Source organism: Pristiophorus japonicus, chromosome 13 (genome assembly GCF_044704955.1).
Source record: "Pristiophorus japonicus isolate sPriJap1 chromosome 13, sPriJap1.hap1, whole genome shotgun sequence".
Taxonomy (NCBI): domain Eukaryota; kingdom Metazoa; phylum Chordata; class Chondrichthyes; family Pristiophoridae; genus Pristiophorus; species Pristiophorus japonicus.
Genome location: NC_091989.1, coordinates 163,407,440 through 163,427,872, shown reverse-complemented (window position 1 = coordinate 163,427,872; position 20,433 = coordinate 163,407,440). Strand labels below are relative to the sequence as shown.

General features: G+C 43.6%; 1 protein-coding gene across 3 annotated transcripts in view; it reads right to left on the bottom strand.

The window, feature by feature from the left end:
- The window catches only part of cmip (c-Maf inducing protein), a 241,759-nt gene that overhangs the window by 86,482 nt on the left and 134,844 nt on the right, over window positions 1–20,433 (bottom strand). For all 3 annotated transcript variants that reach the window (XM_070898229.1, XM_070898230.1, XM_070898231.1), the window contains exon 3: window positions 14,167–14,217. In XM_070898229.1, the coding sequence (XP_070754330.1) occupies window positions 14,167–14,217 (51 nt within the window). The remainder of the gene's footprint in view (window positions 1–14,166; window positions 14,218–20,433) is intronic.

The window sequence follows — 20,433 nt, the reverse complement described above, 5'->3', positions numbered from 1 at the left end:
GGCTCGAGGGGCCAAATGGCCTACTCCTGCTCCTATTTCTTATGTTCTTATGTTAAAGGCGCTACATAAATGCAAGTCTTTCTTTTCTTATTATGGGATGAGGAGTTACATAGAATTTACAGCACAGAAACAGCCCAACTGGTCTGTGCCGGTGTTTTTGCTCCACATGAGCCTCCACCTATCCTACTTCATCTGACCCTACCTGCATATCCTTCTATGTTTAGGGAGAGCTCCCGCATGCTCCCCCAACAAATCCTATGCACTTCCAAGCTCAGGAGCTGTGTATGCACATGGGATAATTAAAGAGATGGCAGCAGAGAAACTATTGACAAGCAGAACATTGCCTGCCTGGTGATCGGAAATAAAGCAGGGACTCTGAACTTTTCATTTTAGTGTAACAGAAAATACTCTCCGGGTGCAGAGCTGATTGAACAGCAGTTTGGAAAATGAATCAAAAAAGCCCCACTCTATCAAAGAGAACAGAACACACAGACATTCAAGCAGCATTGGAAAATAAAGACTACGGCAGCTGAGTGATGACAAATGTTGATATGCCAAAGCTCAATTTCCATCTCAATTTCCCTGAAATAATGCAGCAACTTTCCAGTATTGAAGAGGTTCTACCTTATAATCCTTTGAGAGATCTATCTGACTCTTTGACTGCCTGGGGTTAACCTGGGTTTGAGCTGTTTACGAAGTCATTTATTGAAGGTAGTTCCAGCTTGGAAACTCCCTGACATCCTCCTTAAAATGAGAGTTGCTAAAAAATGTATTACTTCATGTCAAATAAGTAACATTGCTTCATTACATACAAGTGAGAGCTTACTTCACTATAGATGACCTTCCAACAGTTGAATTGTCCTCTAAGATTCTTTTTGTTCTATTATCAGCAGATTAGAGACACAGCTGTGTACGAGCGCTATCTAGCCAATATTGTGAGCTGTTGTAACAGGTAAAAAACAAAGTAAGGACCTGCAATGAAAAAAGGCAGGTATGTTCTTGCAAAGATTTGCAGATATATGCTAACCATCCATGTTTGATGTGCACAAGTGGGCCAAGAAATTAGATCAGCCAGTGCCCGTTTTTCAGGTGAAAAACAGACAATGAAGGGTCCGATATGAAAGAAAGAAAGGAACTTTTCCATCCACTGGACGTCCCAAAGCTCTTTACAGCTAATGAAGCACTTTAACTAATAGTGTATATAGTCAGCGGCACGCCAGCTTGAAGTATTGGACGAAAAATTTGTTTTGGGCGGTGGGGCAAAATGGGCGGTATTGGACAGGCCGCCTGTTATACGCAGCGCCTGATATCCAGTTCCATTGACTGCTTCGTATAACAAGCAGCCGATCCGATTCAGCCCACTGTGCACCTCTGCCCGAGATGAATTTCTAGCCCACTGATGAAATTCAAAGGTTCGTGATGGGACCATAGCAACACCTGCTCCCAGCAGGACAAGTGACCCGACACAGAAGAGATAGGACAACCCCTGTGTGCCCCATGACTGACTCCATGCCCACTTCCAATCCCACCATGACCACCCTGATCGTATAACTATGCAATAGACATGGCAGCCGAAATTTAGACCTGCCAGCAAGCTGGCGCTCCTACCTTTTTTTAAAGAGTTTTTAACCATCGTTTCGGAAGAGGTCCCCTCTTTTGCAAAATTCACCTCTGTCTTTTTTTTGAATCGGACAGGAAGTCGGTCATAAAGGGGGTGGAAGTGCGGCGCTAAGTGCTGGTGAGGGGCGGAAGTGGAGGTGGGACGGATTCTCCACCGCTGTCACTCAGCAGCGGAGCAATGGTGATGTCATTGTGCATCTCTCGCCTCCATTAAAAAGGGGAGAGAATTGGCCATCAGTCGCGATCGGACACTGGACCACCAGGGAGCGTTTTGGCCAGGCCAGCGGCCCGGCCAAACCTGGGGGGCTCAATAGTCCCGCCGACATGGAAGTTGATCGGCAAAAAAAATAAAATGGCGGCCGCGGCATTGGGCCCTCGCCTTTAATGGCCACCGCACAGCCAGGGCAGAGAGAGAGCAGACAAGGTGCACCGACAGAAAAAGCTGTCGGGGGCACCGCTTGGTGGCAATAAGATTTTGCTCGCTAAATTTTGTGGGAGGTGGGGGGTTCCGTCGGTGCACACACTGATGAGGTATGTCGGCTGCGGCCAGAAAACCCCTGAGCTGAATTTAGCTTGCAGCGGCCATTTGACCAGAAATTGGCATCCGCTGGACTCGGCCGCAAACGGCGGTAACGGGCCTTATTGGGGAGCTGAATTTCAGCCCCATTATATATACTCCTGTAAATGTCTGTAAACCATTGCAGTAATCTGCAAACCGGCATACAGTTTTTAGAATTAAAGTGGGACTAATTCGAGCGCTTTCATCGAGCCAGCACAGACGCAATGGGCCGAATGCCCAAAAGCCCCGTACAGATGATTCCAATGTGGTTACATACAGTTAACTTTTGAAGGGAAAACTGGTATCTGCTTGGCTGAAACTATATCTCAGTTTGCCCACTTCAGCAGCTTTGACTCCTACTTTTTACTGTTTGCTCAGGGTTGCCAACTTTCAGATATTCTCAGCAAAACTTTAGGTAGTGTAGGCCAAGCACGGACTGCAGCCCCTAAAACTGACCTTCCTTCATACATCATGAAGAGAATTATGCAATCATAATTATCCAATGACACTTGCATTTTTTTGAGGAGGGGATTAAAGTGAGGGAAATAAAAATGTTCTACGCAGTAAATTTGAATTATATGAGGTAAAACTTTTTCACACAACGAGTGGTTAGGATTTGGAATGCACAGTCTGATAGGGCGGTGGATACAGATTCAACAGTGGCCTTCAAATGGGAATTGGATATAAATACTTGAAGGAGAAAAAAATGCAGGGGTACGGGGAAAGAGCGGGGGAGTGGGAGTTACTAGATTGCTCTTCGAAAGAGCCAGGGGCAGACACAATGGACTGAATGGCCTCCTTCTGAACTGTACTATTCTATGGGATCGAAACACACAATTTGAATTAAGTGAAGGTTTAGGACCCGGCGACGTGGGCTGCTAAATCTTGCGGAATAGGGAACTAAGAAAGAGAAAAGGCTGCGAGGTAATATTGGAGGCGGGAATGGCCTTCACGGGGCGCTGCCGGGGCATTAGCGGGTTGGGCTGCTCAGCACCACTCTGAGCCTGTCAGCGCAGCGCTGGTGATGTCAGTGCGACCCTCCCCTTCTTTTAAAGGGGCGTGCCACTGCAAACTCTGCATCTGCTTTTGTGGTGTCTACTGGGCCACCAGGGAGGGTTTCGACCAGGCCAGAGACCCAACACCCGAGGGACACTAGCGGCCGTCATTGTCGGGCCGACTGCAAAGTCAGCCGAAAAAAAAAGATGCCAGCGGCGGCGCAAGGCCCTTCCCTTTAAGGGTGACCGGGACAACCCAGCCACGCCAACCTCGCGTCTCGCGGGGCAATTTCCTCCACGCGGCGCAAAGGGGTCGGCGTGGATGATAAGGTGTCAGCGCGCACATGATGACATCATCGCCGTGAGTGCCCCCACTTGGGGGCAAAAACTGCAGGGCACAGCGCAAACCTCTGGCCTTCACACTCGGGCGATAACAAATTAGCGCAGTGGCGCTAATGGAATTATAAAAAAGGGGCAATTTTGGCCCCTTTGATTCTCTAATGGCAAACAAAATGAAACTGCTCATACAGAAATAATTTAAAAATATTTAAACAGAAAAGGTGAGCGTTTGGACGCAATGTTGGGCCACCTCCAAAATCTGGCAGACTCTGGCAGAACTGTTGGCTCGAATGCCCGGACTTGGGTTTGGCATGGCTTGTACTTAGCACGTTTACCCCTGGCCTTAGTCTTGATTATATTACTATGGAACACTTAGAACTTGGAACATGTTGCCAACTACATTGTGTGGCATTTTACGTTCCAGCTCTCTCTCCTTGAAAATCAGAATGTTGCTAAGGTCTTTACGAATGGTGAGACTGTTTTTGTAAATCAGAAGTCAACTCAAATTCTGAGCACAGTATTTGTTAATTAAATGTTTTGTGACTGTTAACTGAGTTAGTAATGGTTCTCATAAATGTCGAGGTCACTGCAATACAGCGGAGTGTGGGATTAACAAAATATGTGAGACAGATTAAGTTGCTGTTGCAACATGATAGTAATTACTAGGCCTCAAAAACATCGGCTTCTGGTCTGACACAGAGAGAGTAATCCAAATGTTTTGAAGTAACTACATTTTAGAAAGTGACAAAAGAAAATCTTTGAATGATAGAAGGTGGGCAGCATGCTTTCTCAAGTGGCATGTTGGAGCCCAGCAGGTATTGGGTGACAGATCAAACCCTTGAGCATAGTGCTGTTCAAATCAAACAACAGAGGTAAGAACACTCACCAAATATAATGATTCCTTTATTGCTCCTTTAGAGCTGATCTCACTTGATTTCCCCATTGTTTAATAGTTTAAAGAATTATAAACAGGTAATAAGCTAGCAACACTGAACCCTGGACTTCACTCCATATCTAATTGCTGTTATGGCTAACCTGCAAGTACGTTTCTTTTTAAAAAATAGAATCTTTATTTTGTGGAAACAATCATTACAAGGCCAAATGGGAAATGTTCCAATTTATAAGCATTTTTTTTTAAACTATCAGAAGGGTAACACTCGTTTATATATTGATGCAGAACAGTTTCCTAAAATGGCATTTATAGTGGTTGCTTGAACATAGCACAGATTTGTACACTTGTACAGCAATTTTACATGCTTTTAGGTGGGATGAACCTGCGAGTACAGGTTGGATCTCTCTGGTCCGGCACCCTCGGGACCTGACCGATGCCGGAACAGAGAATTTTCCGAACCATGGGAGGTCATGCCGAGCCTAGGCTTACTGGTACCTGAAGACTGCGCCCCGGCTCCTGAATGCCTCTGCCACGCTCCAGCTCAGGCTACGAAACCCAGGCCTCCGTGTAAGCGCAAGAAACCGGGACGCCACCCACGCAAAGCGCCAATTGTGCACTGATCACTGAGAGTCAGGAAGCGCAGGAAACCGATACCAATGCCAAACCACGGATGTTTCCAGACCAGAGAATCCAGGACCAGAGAGGTCCAACCTGTACTTCATAATAGGGCAGTGCAGAAGGAGCTTAATTCTTCATGTTATACCCGACTAGGAGTGCTTGACACTGATCGTTAGAGCAATGGATGGGAAAATGTTCATTATTTCTACTTTATATTTATTGAGCCGGTGGAGTTCCACGTGACACACACCTCTGGATGTTGCATTCAGGGGGATTTTGGTGAAACAAGTTGTCTTTGAAACATCTATAGGCTGGACTATGTCTTTAAAGCATTCCAAGTAATTATACTGTGTCAGACCAGAAGCCGATTGGTGTAGAAAATACCAGCTTTAATCAGCACAATTCTTACATTCATGTATGGAAGAATTTGTAATTTTGTTAAACATAATTCGGGAAAGTTGCAACATCCCAATGATTAAATAGGTGCCACTATATATTATCATGTGGTTTGATGATGTCAAACACACAATGTTACAGAAAGTACTGAGTTTTAACAAAAAGTTCCAAACACAGGTATATCTCACGATGTAGATAACATTCACGTTCTGTGGCGTCCCTATCTCTCTAACCTTGAGTAGGATTGTGTGGGCTGCAAAAACTTCTCAATGAATAGTGGATTTCATAAGCTTTGCTCGAAAGCAGTTTTCAGATATTTTTAAATACACATTAGTAATTTGAAAGTGTAGGTTCTAACTAAAGAAACTGGACAAATTGTCCTGATACAAAGCAAACCTTTGGATAGCAGTTCCTCTGAAAAAAAAACAAGCTATAACTGTCTTCGTTTGCGTCAAATAGTGGAAGCTCCATTTTGTTTGAGTTCAGATTAAGTAAGGTTAAATGCCAGTCTAGTTTGTCGAACATAGGTGTTCTCTTCTATTTGTTTTGCTTTCCATTTTCCTTTTGTTGTGAACTTTGTGCGTATCAATGTGAGGGATGTCAGTGGTAGGAAATGAAATGCTATTAGTATCAAGCACTCCCAAGATCAAGTATAGGCCAATTAGCTGCAAAGTAGAACTTCCTCTATTCTCCTCCAACAATGTGTCCTGTCCTCAAAGGAACAGCCTTTCCTGCACTCGTGTGACATTCTTCTATTTTCCACACCAGCATTCTATGACTTCCCTTAGTGACATTGGAAATTTAGTGCTGAATTAACAGTAGTTTTTAGCTGTGGGCCCATGCCTACAAGAAGCTGATTTGAGATTGACCAAATGCATTTTACATGGGAATCCTAAAGTTGACAGAGGAAGCTTTACATTTAGCCTCTGGGGGAAAGGTGCTATCTCCATGCGATTCTCTCCTCTTCTGATTTGCATCAGCTCACTAAATGTGAGCCTGTTGAAGGGCAATAAAAGCATTTGTTTTCTGTGCCTCTCACTTCTCCTTTCAGGAGCCACAAAAGGTGTGAATTCTGGGAACCATCAGATATGCAAAGGGCAGACATCGACAACGAGGTCCAACACTGCCTCCAGTGTGCCAGCGCAGCCTTCGGTCGTCTGAGGAAGAGTGTTTGAAGACCAGGACCTAAAATCTGGCACCAAGCTTATGGACTATATGGCAGTAGTGATACCCGGCCTCCTATGTGGTTCAGAGGCGTGGACCATATACAGTAGACACCTCGAAGCGCTGGAGAAGTACCACCAGTGCTGCCTCTGCAAGATCCTGCAAATCCACTGGGAGGATAGATGCACCAATGTCAAGTGTTCTCGCTCAGGTCAACATCCCCAGCATCAAAGTATTGACCACACTCGATCAGCTCCGTTGGGCAGGCCACATCGTCCGCATGCCCAACACGAGACTCCCAAAGCAAGCGCTCTACTCAGAACTTCTACACGGCAAGCGAGCCCCAGGTGGGCAGAGGAAACATTTCAAGGACACCCTCAAAGCCTCCTTGATAAAGTGCAACATCCTCACCGGCACCTGGGAATCCCTAGCCCAAGACCGCCCTAGGTGGAGGAAGATCATCCGGGAGGGCGTTGAGCACCTCGAGTCTCGTCGCTGAGAGCATGCAGAAATCAAGCGCAGGCAGCGGAAGGAGCGTGCGGCAAACCAGACTCCCCACCCACCCTTTCCTTCAACCACTGTCAGTCCCATGTGATAGAGACTGTAATTCCCGTATTGGACTGTACAGTCACCTGAGAACTCACTGTTAGAGTAGAAGCAAGTCTTCCTCGATTTTGAGGGACTGTCTGTGATGATGATGAAAGTTGGCCGCTTGGGCAATTGTCACTGTCTGCACACTATCAATCAAAATATGGCTTTTGATCCCATCAGTTTATACTGGATTTTACCCCAGGTACCAGAATTGAAAAGGCTAGCTTCCTCCACCTTCCACAAATGCCTCCTTCCTTCTCGTCCCCCCTTCTATTTATTTTGAAGAGCAGCTGCCACATTTGTGGGTGATTTTGAGCACATGGTTAAGGGTCTATTTTGCTGTGACATTCAAGCCTTTCCGAAGGAGCAAACACAGATTTCACACACAGATTTACTCTGGTACCAAAGTACATTCTTACGAAACTCAAGCTGTCAAAATGCATGCCAGAAACCTTTCCCAATTCAGAGTGCAAGATTATTACTTTTAATTTAACTTTCTCTTGGGACTGTTCAAACAACCTTTTATCCTCTCTACTCTCATGTCTCATTCACAGAAAGACTGGAAACATTTCTATCGGGTTTCAACATAAAATAAACTGCTTAATATTTCTTTCTCATCCAATTACAAATTGTAGCATGTCTTTCAATGCACTGCTGCTTTATATGATATTCCGTATTACTCACTGCTGTGGTCTGGTTTAGAGCCCAGCCAAGCTTTCTTGGCGGAGTGCAGTATGGGCACAAAGCAGAAATCCTCTATTTCTCAGCCAAGCTACAAACTACATTTTCTTGTGTCTTGAAACAAGGGAGAACCATTTGGCATCTCACCAGGCCTTCCATGAAGCAGCCTTGGACAGCTTGCCTGTGTTACAACAGAAGAATCTTCGTGCTAACATATCCACATGCAGCTTGAGATATGTTTACAGGCAAACAGAATTATTTGTCGCAGCAAGTAAATCTTGTACATACTTTTAAAAAATCTGCTTTTTCCAATTTTCTCCCATTCTCTGCCTTCATCTCCTGATAGCGGTAACTGGTGCAGAGCCACGTGCATTGACAACACTCGAATATCTCACCCAAGTAGCCAATCTTCTCATAAAAACCTGGACAGGGAATGCCTGGAGACTATTCACCTACAGTTAAGCCTGATCCTACAGCCACTTGGCATTTGCATGAGCATTCTTTCCCGCAAGGAGTAACTGGATAACAATGATGAATTGGAACTCCAGCTTTCATTTATTCTTCTTCCTCGCCCAGTGGCATTGACGCTACTTGAAGCATCCCAACCAAAGCCCAGGCTGGGATCAACCAACACACTGTGGAGTCGAGCAAGACAGGACCACAGACTGGAAAAAGGGCTGATTCAGCGGCCAACAATCCAGTCTCGCGAAACCCCACACTGGAAATCTTTCAGGATTATACTTATATACTTTGTGAGTATTTTTCTCTGCGGGAATTTGTTTCCTAAATTGTCATTATGAACCAATAGCAGTTTAGTGAATGGATTGGTTTTGGTCAAACACAGGCAGGAATATAAACCATTATGAATCAAATTTACAATTAAATACTTCAGATTTGATTCAAGATATTCTAAATGTTACGAATCCATTCACAAACACCGCCCTTGTTCTACAGGCATTCTACTGGCCTCTCACCATAAGTCCCGTGGGAGACAGGCAGAATCCCCAGGGAATCAGTGTATTGACTGGAGACTTCCAATTCTGCTGTTCCCTGGGTGTTTCGTCAGTTTCCCACCACAGTTTTGGGATCATAATGTGTTTTTCTTAAAGAGCCTGTTTAATATCATAAAAGTCACCTGGTTACAAGGCATTAAGGTATCAGCAGTGTGGAGGAATACTCTCCCCTTGTCTGGATGCGTGCAGCTGCAACAACACTTAAAAAGCACGACACCATCCAGGACAAAGCAGCCGCTTGATCGTCAGCCTATCCACTACTTTAAACATTCACTCCGTCCACCACTGGCGTACTGTGGCTGCAGTGTGTACTATCTACAGGATGCACTGTAGCAACTTGCCAAGGTTTCTATAAGCACTTCTCAAACCCACGACCTCCACCACCTAGAAAGGTATGGCAGCAGGTGCATGGGAACACCATCACCTCCATGTTCCCCTCCAAGTCACACACCATCCTGACTTGGATATATAATCGCCATTCCTGAATGGTCACTAGGTCAAAATACTGGAACTCCCTATCTAACAGCACTATAGGGGTACCTTCACCACATAGACTGCAGCAGTTCAAGAAGGCAGCTCACCACCATCACCTTTTCAATGGCAACTAGGGATGGACAATTTATACTGGCTTTTATAGTGTCGCCCATATCTCAAGAAAAAAGAAAAACACACAATTCACCTTAACCCCATCCTCAAGAGTTAGAGGTGCACCGATGTGACAGTTCTTTTTCCAACCACTAAACACACAAATCACTAAAAGTTGTGGACGCAGGTCAATAAGGTCATAACAAAAGCAAACCAAGCACTAGGGTTTATATCTAGAGTGATAGAATTGAAAAGCAGAGAAGATATGCTAAACTTGTATCAAACCTTGATTAGATCACACTTGGAGTACTGTGTACAGTTCTGGTCGCCATATTATAAAAAGGATATAGTGCAAAAATGATTTACAAGGATGATACCAGAACTGTGAGGTTTGACCCATGATGGTCTTTACCTGTCTGTCATTTTTCGTACAGTCAGAACGTCTGAGGTCAACATCACTGTCCTGAGGTAAAAGCACTTTTATTTCATTTCAATTAGAACTTTAGAGCCTGAAGGAGCATCCTGTAATCCGTTAGTCCAGAATCATTTCAAACCCAACATCCAATTCCCCCTCCCCCAGTTGCAATAATCTCTCCATCTGTCATTCTGATCTACATCAAAGGAAGTATGAAAACAAGGGATAGTACAACTTTATGTGTCAAGGAACAAACACTTGTCCTTCTTTGATCTTTCTGTGTTGACTAAGTATCAAAAACAAAGTGTAGTCAGACCAAACAAAGGGATAATAGATGTTTAATTTGTTCCTGAGGTACCTAGGATACACATTGCTCAACATCTCTCGAGACAAGCCACACCAACAGGCTCAGGTGCCATGCCCAGGGTCTATTAATAAAATATTCCATGCACAAGGAGATCGTTTATGAGACACAAGGATGTAGTGTTTATTTACTTTTCATTTTAAAGGCATGCTGTTTGATAGTGGTGGGAGCTGCCTCTGACATATTTATTTGTATCTACACCTGCAACACTGACAGTTACAGGAAAGGAGTGCCATGCACTTTGATCAGCAATAGAGAGAAAGCATTTGAAAGCAGCATAAGCCCCCAAATTGGAGAAACCTGTTTTAGAGTTGGGCAGTGAAAGAAAATGTCACAGCATTTGTCATGTGAAAGATACTACACTGAAAATCTTTGTGGCTGAAATCCCTGGGATTGAGGGCGGCAGAAAAGGACATTTCTGCCAGGGGTGGGGTGAAATTCTGGCCCAATAGTACAGGCAAGTCTTCTGCCCATCTCCCTGTGCCAAGGGGGTGTCCCCGCAACACCGTGAATTCGTGGGGGGAATCTAGAACTCGGGGGCATAGTTTCAGAATAAGCGGTTGTTAATTTAAAATGGAAATGGGGAAGAATTTCTTCTCTCAGAGGGTCGTGAATCTTTGGAATTCTCTGCCTCAGAGAGCTGTGGAAGCTGGGTCATTGAATATATTTAAGGTGGAAATAGACAGATTTCTGAACGATAAGGGAGTCAAGGGTTATGGGGAGCGGGCAGGGATGTGGAGTTGAGGCCAAGATCAGATCAGCCATGATCGTATTGAATGGCGGAGCAGACTCGAGGGGCTAGATGGCCTAGTCCTGCTCCTATTTCTCATGTCTTACGGGAATTCCTCCACTTATGCCTCCGTTAAATCCAACAGAGCTCTTGCCAAATGAAAACTGGGGAGGGTTTTGTTCAGGACCTAGTAAAGGTCCCAACAGCCAACCAAACGATCAATTAGCTTTTAAATAAAACCCCCCAGCTTCTTTAGAGCTGAAGAAAAATATATTACCTTTTTTGCCTTCAGCCTGGGATGGGCCTTTGGGTCTCACTTGAAGAATGGCCACTTGGCTGAGGTACCGAAGGACACACAGCATCGGTGGAACCATACCCCAGCAAGATCTAGCATCTTCAGGAAAGGAGAGAAGAATTGATAGGGGGAAAAAAAGGGAACAGAAATGAGAGAGAAATGTTTTCATCTCCTGAACTGGGTTCCTTATTCGCATTTTTCCACCACAGGGGAATTGCTTTGTCAATCGGTACAGTGATGGTGCAAACACGTTCTTTCTGAAAAGGTTCATGACGTCGCAACCATAGGGATCCTGCTCCCTCAATGTACACCAAGGTGTCCAAAATGTAATGGTTTGACCACCATTTAAAATAGCTGTCAGTTTGACTTTTTGAGATACCAGCAATGTGATTAGACAATGAAAATTTAAATACATTAAATGGGAAATGTTTTAACTGGAATAACCTTTTAGCTATATAAGACTGTAATGTGATCATTCCAATATACACACTTGAAGTAAAGCTCCTTGTTTTTTTAGAATTTCAATAGTGGGGTCATGATAATTCCAGGAGTGGGGGGTGGGGGTGAGGTGGGGGTGGCATGTGAACACGACATGGGCAAGTCAGCACTGGCACTTTTGCTCCTCTTGGCTCCACCTGCAGTAAGGAAAAACTAAGAATCTTACCTGTTCTTCGGCAGTCTCCAGCGATCCCTTTAAAGGCCACTGGTTAGGACGCAGCCACGTGCATGCTCCGCCCGGTTTCTGGCATGTTTGGCAATGGGGCCCTAAAGCAGGCATTAGGCCTCTGATTCGCATATTCAAGGGGCCTAACATCTGTTTTAGACAGGTGCCCCAAGCATTCGGAAGTCACCAATATAGAAGCCAGTGCATTTCCATGGGGTAGAGTGAGCACGGGTTCGCCTCCCCACCCCCAAACCATGTAAATTGGCACCCCAAAAAAGGGCACAGCGATAACCAATTTCTCCCCCACCACTTTGCAAATTAATTTCTGCCATATGTCAAATCATTCACCAGTAAAGACTCAAACAAATACTGGAGAATGGCAGTAAGTCTTTCTTTTAATTCACTAATATATATTCATGAAGCACTGGAAGAACAACGTGGCAACCTTTGTTTAGTAGCCACGGTTTTCTGACAGGCTTTGCCAGTTTGGCCTTCTCTAACTCAATGGGTTTCCCACTTTGTTCTTGTGCAATCGGGTAAAACGAGTGAGTCGACAGCACGTTTTCCATCGCTCCTGATTTCCATCTCCATTTGAAGTTAATGGAATTAAAAATTCAGTGAGATGTAACCCGGGCTTCCAACACACTGTCACCCATTTTACACTATCGCATAAAGTCAACAACTACCCGGAATATTTTCTTGACTCAGTAAAGTGCGTAACTGGATCACACAGACCTCGATGGTCCAAAGTTTGCTCCCTAGTCTTTGTGAAATTACCTGATCTCAACTGAGGTGGTGCTAGTTGCACTGCAATTGGCCTCAATACCTCTGGATTCAGAAGGGGAAAATTAGCCAGAGTTCCCACTCTGATGGCTATCGAACAACTTCAGTTAGAAGTCCGCGTATCTGAACATCAGGTGAGAGCAAGATCAGATTCAGCCGCAATGTGGTTGAACAATCTGCCACCACTGAGTGCTAAGGCTCATACATAAATAATGGACGCTTGTTCAAGGCACCAGAAGACAACCAGGCCCTTGGAGCTATACCCAACAAGGACTGAACACCATGAAGACAGCAAGAGGTGGGGGGGCGGGGCGAGGAAAGAAATGCTCATATATCAGTAACATCAGACCCAGAGTATACACTATTAAGAATCATTGAGTTGCAGGAATAATATTTTGTTTAAAGTTTTAGGAATAATAGCAACCATGGCAACTAACAGTCACCTGAGAACAACTCAGACTCGGCTTTGTAAAGCAGCATTATTCATTTAGAAAAATGTATAGAATTTCCATCTGTTTACATTTCCAACGAAAATTATAATTAATAATAAACACACACACACACACACATGCATCATTATATTAGGATTACCATGTTTAGTTGAAATAGGAATCCCATACCATAATTCTATCAGTTACAATCATCGGTTGTTATCTGTCCTTTGACATTAGTGGAACTCTTGATTCTATTGTGCATTGCGTAGCCTAGATTACAAAACCCACATGCCTTTGGGACAGCATTATTTGTCATCTTAATTCAATTACAAAAATAAGTAGATGAAGAACTTTTTTTGGAACACAATACAAACTTCCTTCTTGTTCCTGAGAATGATATTCAACGGACACACATTTATTCCTAAAGTAGGACCAAGGCCCTCACATTTATGCATTCCAGGCTGCTGTCCTTAATTTCTCCTGTACTTCCTCCCTACTCTCCCATGCACACGCCCATCAGTTTGGAATGACCACTGTAAGGCGAAGGCCAATGGTCTGTTGAAACTGGAAATTCTTGATTTTTGTACTTATTTACATCAAAACATTCTGCTTTTCACTTGCCATACATCATCCCTGTCCAAGAGGCAGCCAATTTATCTGCTCCAGGGACTTTGCCAATGTTGCACTCTGTAAACAGCCATCATTGCCGTGGTGTCTGGACAATACTCCACCCAATTTTCCCTCCATTTTTTGGGAAGAATTATCTGACAATCAATGTGAATTTACCATGTGCGGGATCGAAGGTTTGAACTTGCTTCTGTCTGTTCTCTAGCACATAGCATCGGAATTCCAATATGTCTGCCCTCAAAGCTTTGATTTTTAAATGCCATTTCTATAGACTGCTCCCAAATTCTTATTAAATTGTTGGGTTCTGCTTTGCACAGTCAAATGTTACACAAAAGTGCCTGTGAGTGGGGATATGCTATCTATCACTGATTTTCAAACATTTGTTCTATTACAGTACCTACCTTCCACTGCAGCGAATGAAACCACTGATCTCGCAGATAACTGTTTGCTGCCTGAAAAGAAGATGACAACACCTGTTAATCGCAGGGGAAAATCAAACATAATATAAACACACAGATCAATTGTCTTGGTAGCAGCACTCTACTAGACTCTAACGCTCCCATAGTGCATCAAGAGTGCCCTGCTTCTAAAAACAGAGCAAAGTACATAAGAGACAATTAAATAAGTCCATTTTACATTATCTCATAAATCAAAGCTTTAATACAGACAGTGGTGTAGTAAATTAAAGTTTTCCAGTCAACATAAAATGTTGGGTCAAATGCAATGAGGGGAAACCACGGATTGAGGAAAAAACATCCATGACGGATCCGCCAATCTCCCGCTGAAGTTATAACTGGGAAAAACTCTGCGGAATTCAGGGCCTCTGCATTTCAGAGCTCTTGTCAATTGGGAGCTCGAGGCCTTGGATCCTTGATTCCATGGTCAGACCCTTGATACATTACCCAGAAAAAGTGCCACGGCCTTCTAAAAACTGAGCGTCATGAGACCTGCTAAAATTCACCGCAGAAAAAAGAATCTGTCAAAGGGTGGGCTTCTGAAAATACAAGAGTTTCAGATTCTTCAGCTTCTGGAAAAAATCCCTTTAAACTGCAGGTCCTGAAAAGCGACAAGTTTGGTATTGGTAGCTGGTATTATTTCAAATGGGTAAAGGTATTGGGGGTAATTTTAACCCAGCCAGAATGGGTGGGCGAGTGTTAAAAATTAAAATTAGGAAACCCAACCGCAACTCACCTCCAACCCGTCCACTTCCAGTTTTAACAGTGGCGGGTTGGGGAGGGGGGGGTACTAACTTGCTCTCCGGAGGCATGTCCCAAATTTAAATATTTTAATGAGGCTGTGTACGTCACATTTTAAATTTAATGCTGGCTGGTCAGGTTTCCTGGGCCTCGGGAAACCCGACAGCTGAAAGGCGGCGAGAACAGCTGGAACCAACAGGTAAGTGCCTTTGCAACATCACTTATGGGCCAGGAGGAGCAGAAGTGATTCCCTCCTGGCCTACCAAGCTTCTAAACCATCTCACGATCTGATCCTTCTCTCCCATCCCATTACAGCTCCCCTTCTGATGTCCGCTCCCCGATTACGGCCTGCAGCCACAGGCCTACCTGCCAGACAGCCACCCAGGCCCCAGTCTTTCAATTTGGCCAGGAAACGGAGAAAACATTTTTCTTTTTTTTTTAAAAACAGTACGCCCAGATTTCCTGGCTGCTAAATCTCCCCCCTCCTCCCACCCCTTCTCATTCCCCCGCTATTATCGGGGTCAGTGCCATTGGATCAGTGTTTACTATTTTGTGCTGATTTCGTCCGAGTTTCAGTTTCTTCTCATGTCGATCGCTGTTGTCATGGCGGTATTACATTTTCAGTTCCTGCACTGTTGTTTATTCCTCACTCTAACTGAAACATGGAGGTCAGTGCCAAAAATGAATACCTCCAACCTCCACCTCACAGAGGCAATTTAAAAATGAGAATGAGCCCAGGCTTTGACATTAATCCAGTAATGACAAGGTAAACATTGCAAGCCCTTGCAAGCTCTCGTCGCTCTGTGAAATAGAGTGGCCCTGGTTGGTGTCTCCTATTACACTGGGCATTATTCTTGTTCTTTCTGATTAAGCCATCATTTGAAATGCGTAACAAAACTCTTGACAAAAAAATAGCTGGGAAGCACACGTACATGTTATGATTAGAGACTTTTTCAAAGGATTAGTCATTTCGAAATGTATTATATCATGCCGAATTTTTTTTCTTCATATTAGTGGATCAGTGCATCAGCACATTTTCTAATTATTTGGCTTTTCCTTAATGAACGTGACTGCATTTGACCCTTCTGCAAAAAACGTTTTACATCAAAGTTTCTTTTTTAAGAAATGTATTTTCTTTTATTACTGGATCGCATCAAAGAGAAAACAGAACTCAAGAAAGGAATTGTCATCATTACGGACCCATACAGTGTGACTGCTCTGTTCACACAGCTAAACAGTGCTTCTTTATTACTTTTGCACCATGCTAGTGCCATCAGCTCCCGATGCGTGGGTCTTGCACAGCTGATAACAGTCCCAAAGTAAACTTTGCGGCTTCACTAAAGACAGTTCAAAATTCAGCCCCGACTACGACACTGGCCTTGATATAAATAAGGAATTAGCTACTCAGTGCCATGATCAAACTGGTCCCTTGGCCTTCACAATGGGCTTGAAGATCATTTCTTTGAGGGGAAGACCTCTTTTTTAATAAATATATATTTTCTCCCTTTACCTTATTCTTTACTTTACTGGAACACACTCCATTTTTGAACAGAAAGTAGGTTGGTTACCCCGTCCTAAGTGTTGGTCCACTATTCTCTGAAGCTCGCCAATAGGTGTTGTCTTTAGGCGTTACAGAATGGCTTGCCTCCAGCTTCCCCCCTTTTGCTTGTAGGTAAAAGCTTTCCCCAGCAGCACAGTTGAGATTGGGAGTCCAACTTGTGGAGGGTTCTTTTACCCAAGCACATGTTCTGCTGCCCCATATCATCGAGCACAGGGAGGGCCAGACAATAGTGTTGCTGTACCAGCTCCCAATACAATCACTATCGAAGAAGCCCATCACAGTTCTTCATCTGGTAATCAATGCCAGACACGTTCACAAAAAAATATCAAATCTGGCAATATTCAGAACTAAATTAAATTTATTTGAAGACATTAAAATAGAAAAGTTGCCCTATTTTTGTTTCTCTGTGACAGAGCCAGTCATGATGCAACTATCCTCCATATCTGGGAAAAAAGCCAACATCCGTTTATTTTTTTTTAAAAACAGCATACGTGCACACATTCCAGATTTCCTTGGGGAAGGTTTAGCAGTTATGACGGCAACCGATGCAGGGGAAGGACAGAACAGAAAAGAGCTGGAGTAAGCATTTCTTTCAAAAAGACTTTATGGCCATTTTAGGAAGTGATTTCAAATGACAACAGCTTTTTAAATATTTAATAATGACTGAAGCCAAAACTATTACAGGGAAAAATAGTATTTCTAAAATTGAAGCTTTTAAAAATTGATCGATGTTGGTACAGCAGATTTTGCTGAATCCCTTTGGATGCTGTATCCATTGAAAGGTATATGTACTAACTAAATAGTACAGCCCTTTGTGCCATATCTATACTTTCCAGTCAAAACCAAAATTTTAATCATTGACTGAAGGCAATTTGGATAGCAATGCTTTGACATCAAATGGGTTAGAGGGCTTATTTCTTTTTGGATGAAAAATATTTACACTGTAACAAAGTTAGCTCAGCTCAGTGCCAACAGGTTCTGCTCCAGCACGTGACAAAGGTCACCTAAACATACAAGTTTTAGAATGGTGGATTAGTAATGTTTAACATTCCATCCAGTGACTGGCCGATGCTGTGTGCAATCGATAATATTTAACAATGGTGTCATTATCATCAATAAGCACAGGGCTTTTAACAAATGATGTCCGTTGGCAAACAAACTTACAAATGGCTATTGTGGAGAGATTTTGTTTTGGAAATCCATGCTGCGAAAGGATTCTGTTGAGTGTAATCAATTAAGCTAACAGCTAGCCCTTCAAAAAATAATAAACAGAGTGTCGGTTCCATTCCACCTTACTCCTGAGGTTTACTACTCGATGAATAACAATTTGACTTTAACCATCTTGGTGGTATGCCACAAAACAATTATTTGTGCTGTTACATTATATTATACATTTCTAAGCTCTCCCAGTTAGAAACTCATCTCAGGCTATGGCTCAAAGCGGATGTTATCGGATCAACCGCCTGTTAATACACAGCACCTGATGTTCAGTTCCATTGCAGTCAACGGAGCTGAATATCAGAAGCAGCGTATAATGAGCGGGCGATTCCATACCGCCCGAAGCGCGCCACCACCCGAGACACATTTCTAGACCCCCGCAACAGCCATCCTTAAGCAATATTTTCACTGGGACAATATATCGTTGCTATTGTCATGCGAGTGCACAGGTCAGCAGTTTATGTTGTCACTGCGCTAACTTGCTGGTGTCACATTAAACATCGTAACGTTCCCCACCCACCCACAACAAATATTTACATGTCAGAGGCTAATGGCACAGACTTTAGAAACAAAGCATTTTGGATGCTATAACAAGGTACATGTTATACAAATAATCTACTAGATAATATACTGTTAAATACAAGAGTCGGGGATCAAATCTAATAGCCCTCACAAAAACAGTGCTATAAATGATAGAATTAAAGTGAGAATTAGAATTAAAGAATACAGAAAGTAAAAAGACAAATATCATGGACGGATGTTAAAAGTTGAATCTCAATGCACAATTCCATTATGTAGAGACCTGAACAATATGCAAGCATGGTCACATTTATTTAAGCTTAAAAGCCGAGGTTTTTTTTTAATCACTTATTTGTAAATAATGAATTTTCAATTTGCTTAGTTGGTAACAATCTCAGTTGAGTCAGAAAATTGGGAGTTTGAACCCCACTCCAGCAATTGATCATATCAGGCTGGATTTCCCACTTTGATGTTTTTGGGGCGATAATGGTAGCACCCGGGAAGAGTTTGCGCCTCAGTAGGTAAGTTTGGGCAGCTGGGCCCAGCGTCAGGGGGCGCAGCGCTAAGCGTGGCCTTGTACACCTCTCTTAGGACTTCAGGATGGGAAACTCCCGAGCTAAAAAGCTGGGCCGGGAGCGCTCCGAGAGACGCCTGGGGGGGGCGGGGGGAGGGGGAAACCGAAACCAAAGAAACATTCCCAAAACATTGCCCACGCCACCACAACACAAATTGCAAAAAAAATTAAAAGAAAAGACAATCATACTTACCTTAGGAGTCCATTACTTACCTCTCCGCTGTTGGGATTGTCGGACTGCCTGATTTCCCAGGCGCTCAGTGCGAGGCGCGCTTTGCGCCGTACGGGTTGGGCAAGAATCAAAACTCGCGCCAGTGTCGCAGGGGCATTGCACACCGGGCGCTATTCTTCCGGGCGGTGCTGCGGGGCGCTGGAGGCTGACCGCCACCATTGCTGCCGCTCCGGGGCAAAAAACAGCAGAGAAGACCTGAAAATTCAGCCCATAATCTAGACTAATACTATTGAGGGTGCATTGCATTACTGGCGGTGACAACTTTCGGATGAAGCATTAAACCCACATTCAAAGAACTCAGGAGTGCTCCTGGTATTGTGGCTAGTACACTTCCTTCAACCAACATCACCAAAAAAAAAGTTTAACTCGTCAGTCATCTTATTTGTTGGATGTACTGTCTTGCTGTGTACAATTGGCTGCTGCATTTGCCTTCATACCAACAATGACTGTACTTTAAAAATAATTAATTGCTTGTGAAACCTTTTGAGCTATCCTGAAAATGTGATAAAAGCATTATGTCTCAGGCTGAACCGAACTGTTCACAATCTCGGTACTGTATTCGATCCCAAGCTGAGTATTCGAATAAAGACCGCCTCCAACACTGCCTTAGCCCATCAGCTGCTGATGTCTTCTGTCTCGGCCTCTCCCACTCCCACACTCAAATATTCCAGTTTTCTCCTGGCCACACTCAAATTTTCCACTCTCCATAAATGTCAACTCATCCTTTTCTGCACCAAATCCCGTTTGACCATCACGCCTGTCCTTGCTGACCTACTTTGACTCCCGGTCCCCCAATATCACAAATATAAACTTTTTATCCTATTGGTTATCAATCCCTTTGTAGTCATGCCCCTCCTGATCTCTGTAAGCAGCTCTACAACCACCTCCCCCAGCCCCCGACCATTCCTCTGACTCTGGCCACTTGTGAATCGCCCTCTCTCTTTACCCCACCATTGGCAGCTGTGTTTTCAGATATATGGACTGCATGTTCTGGAATTCCCTCCCTAATCTCCTCTGCTTCTCCACCTCCTTTATGACCCTCCTGCAAATATCACCTTCTTTAAAATCAACGTCCATTTTTCCTTATGACTCAGTGAAACGTCTTAGGACATTTTTTTCGACTTTAAAGGGGCGATATATATGTAAATTGTTCATGAGAAAATGAGTCTTGGTGGCTTTGGTCTGATCATGCCGATCGGATGTTTAAAAACCATTTCTTAAAATGAACAAGCATTCTTTTCAAGGGTTCAATAATTGTTTTTGAGAAACTTTAGTCATTTACTTGGAGGTTTGTAATGCATGGAGAATGAACATGGCGATCGCAATCTTTGTTTTTATGACTTATATATAGGAAAATTAATGAGATGC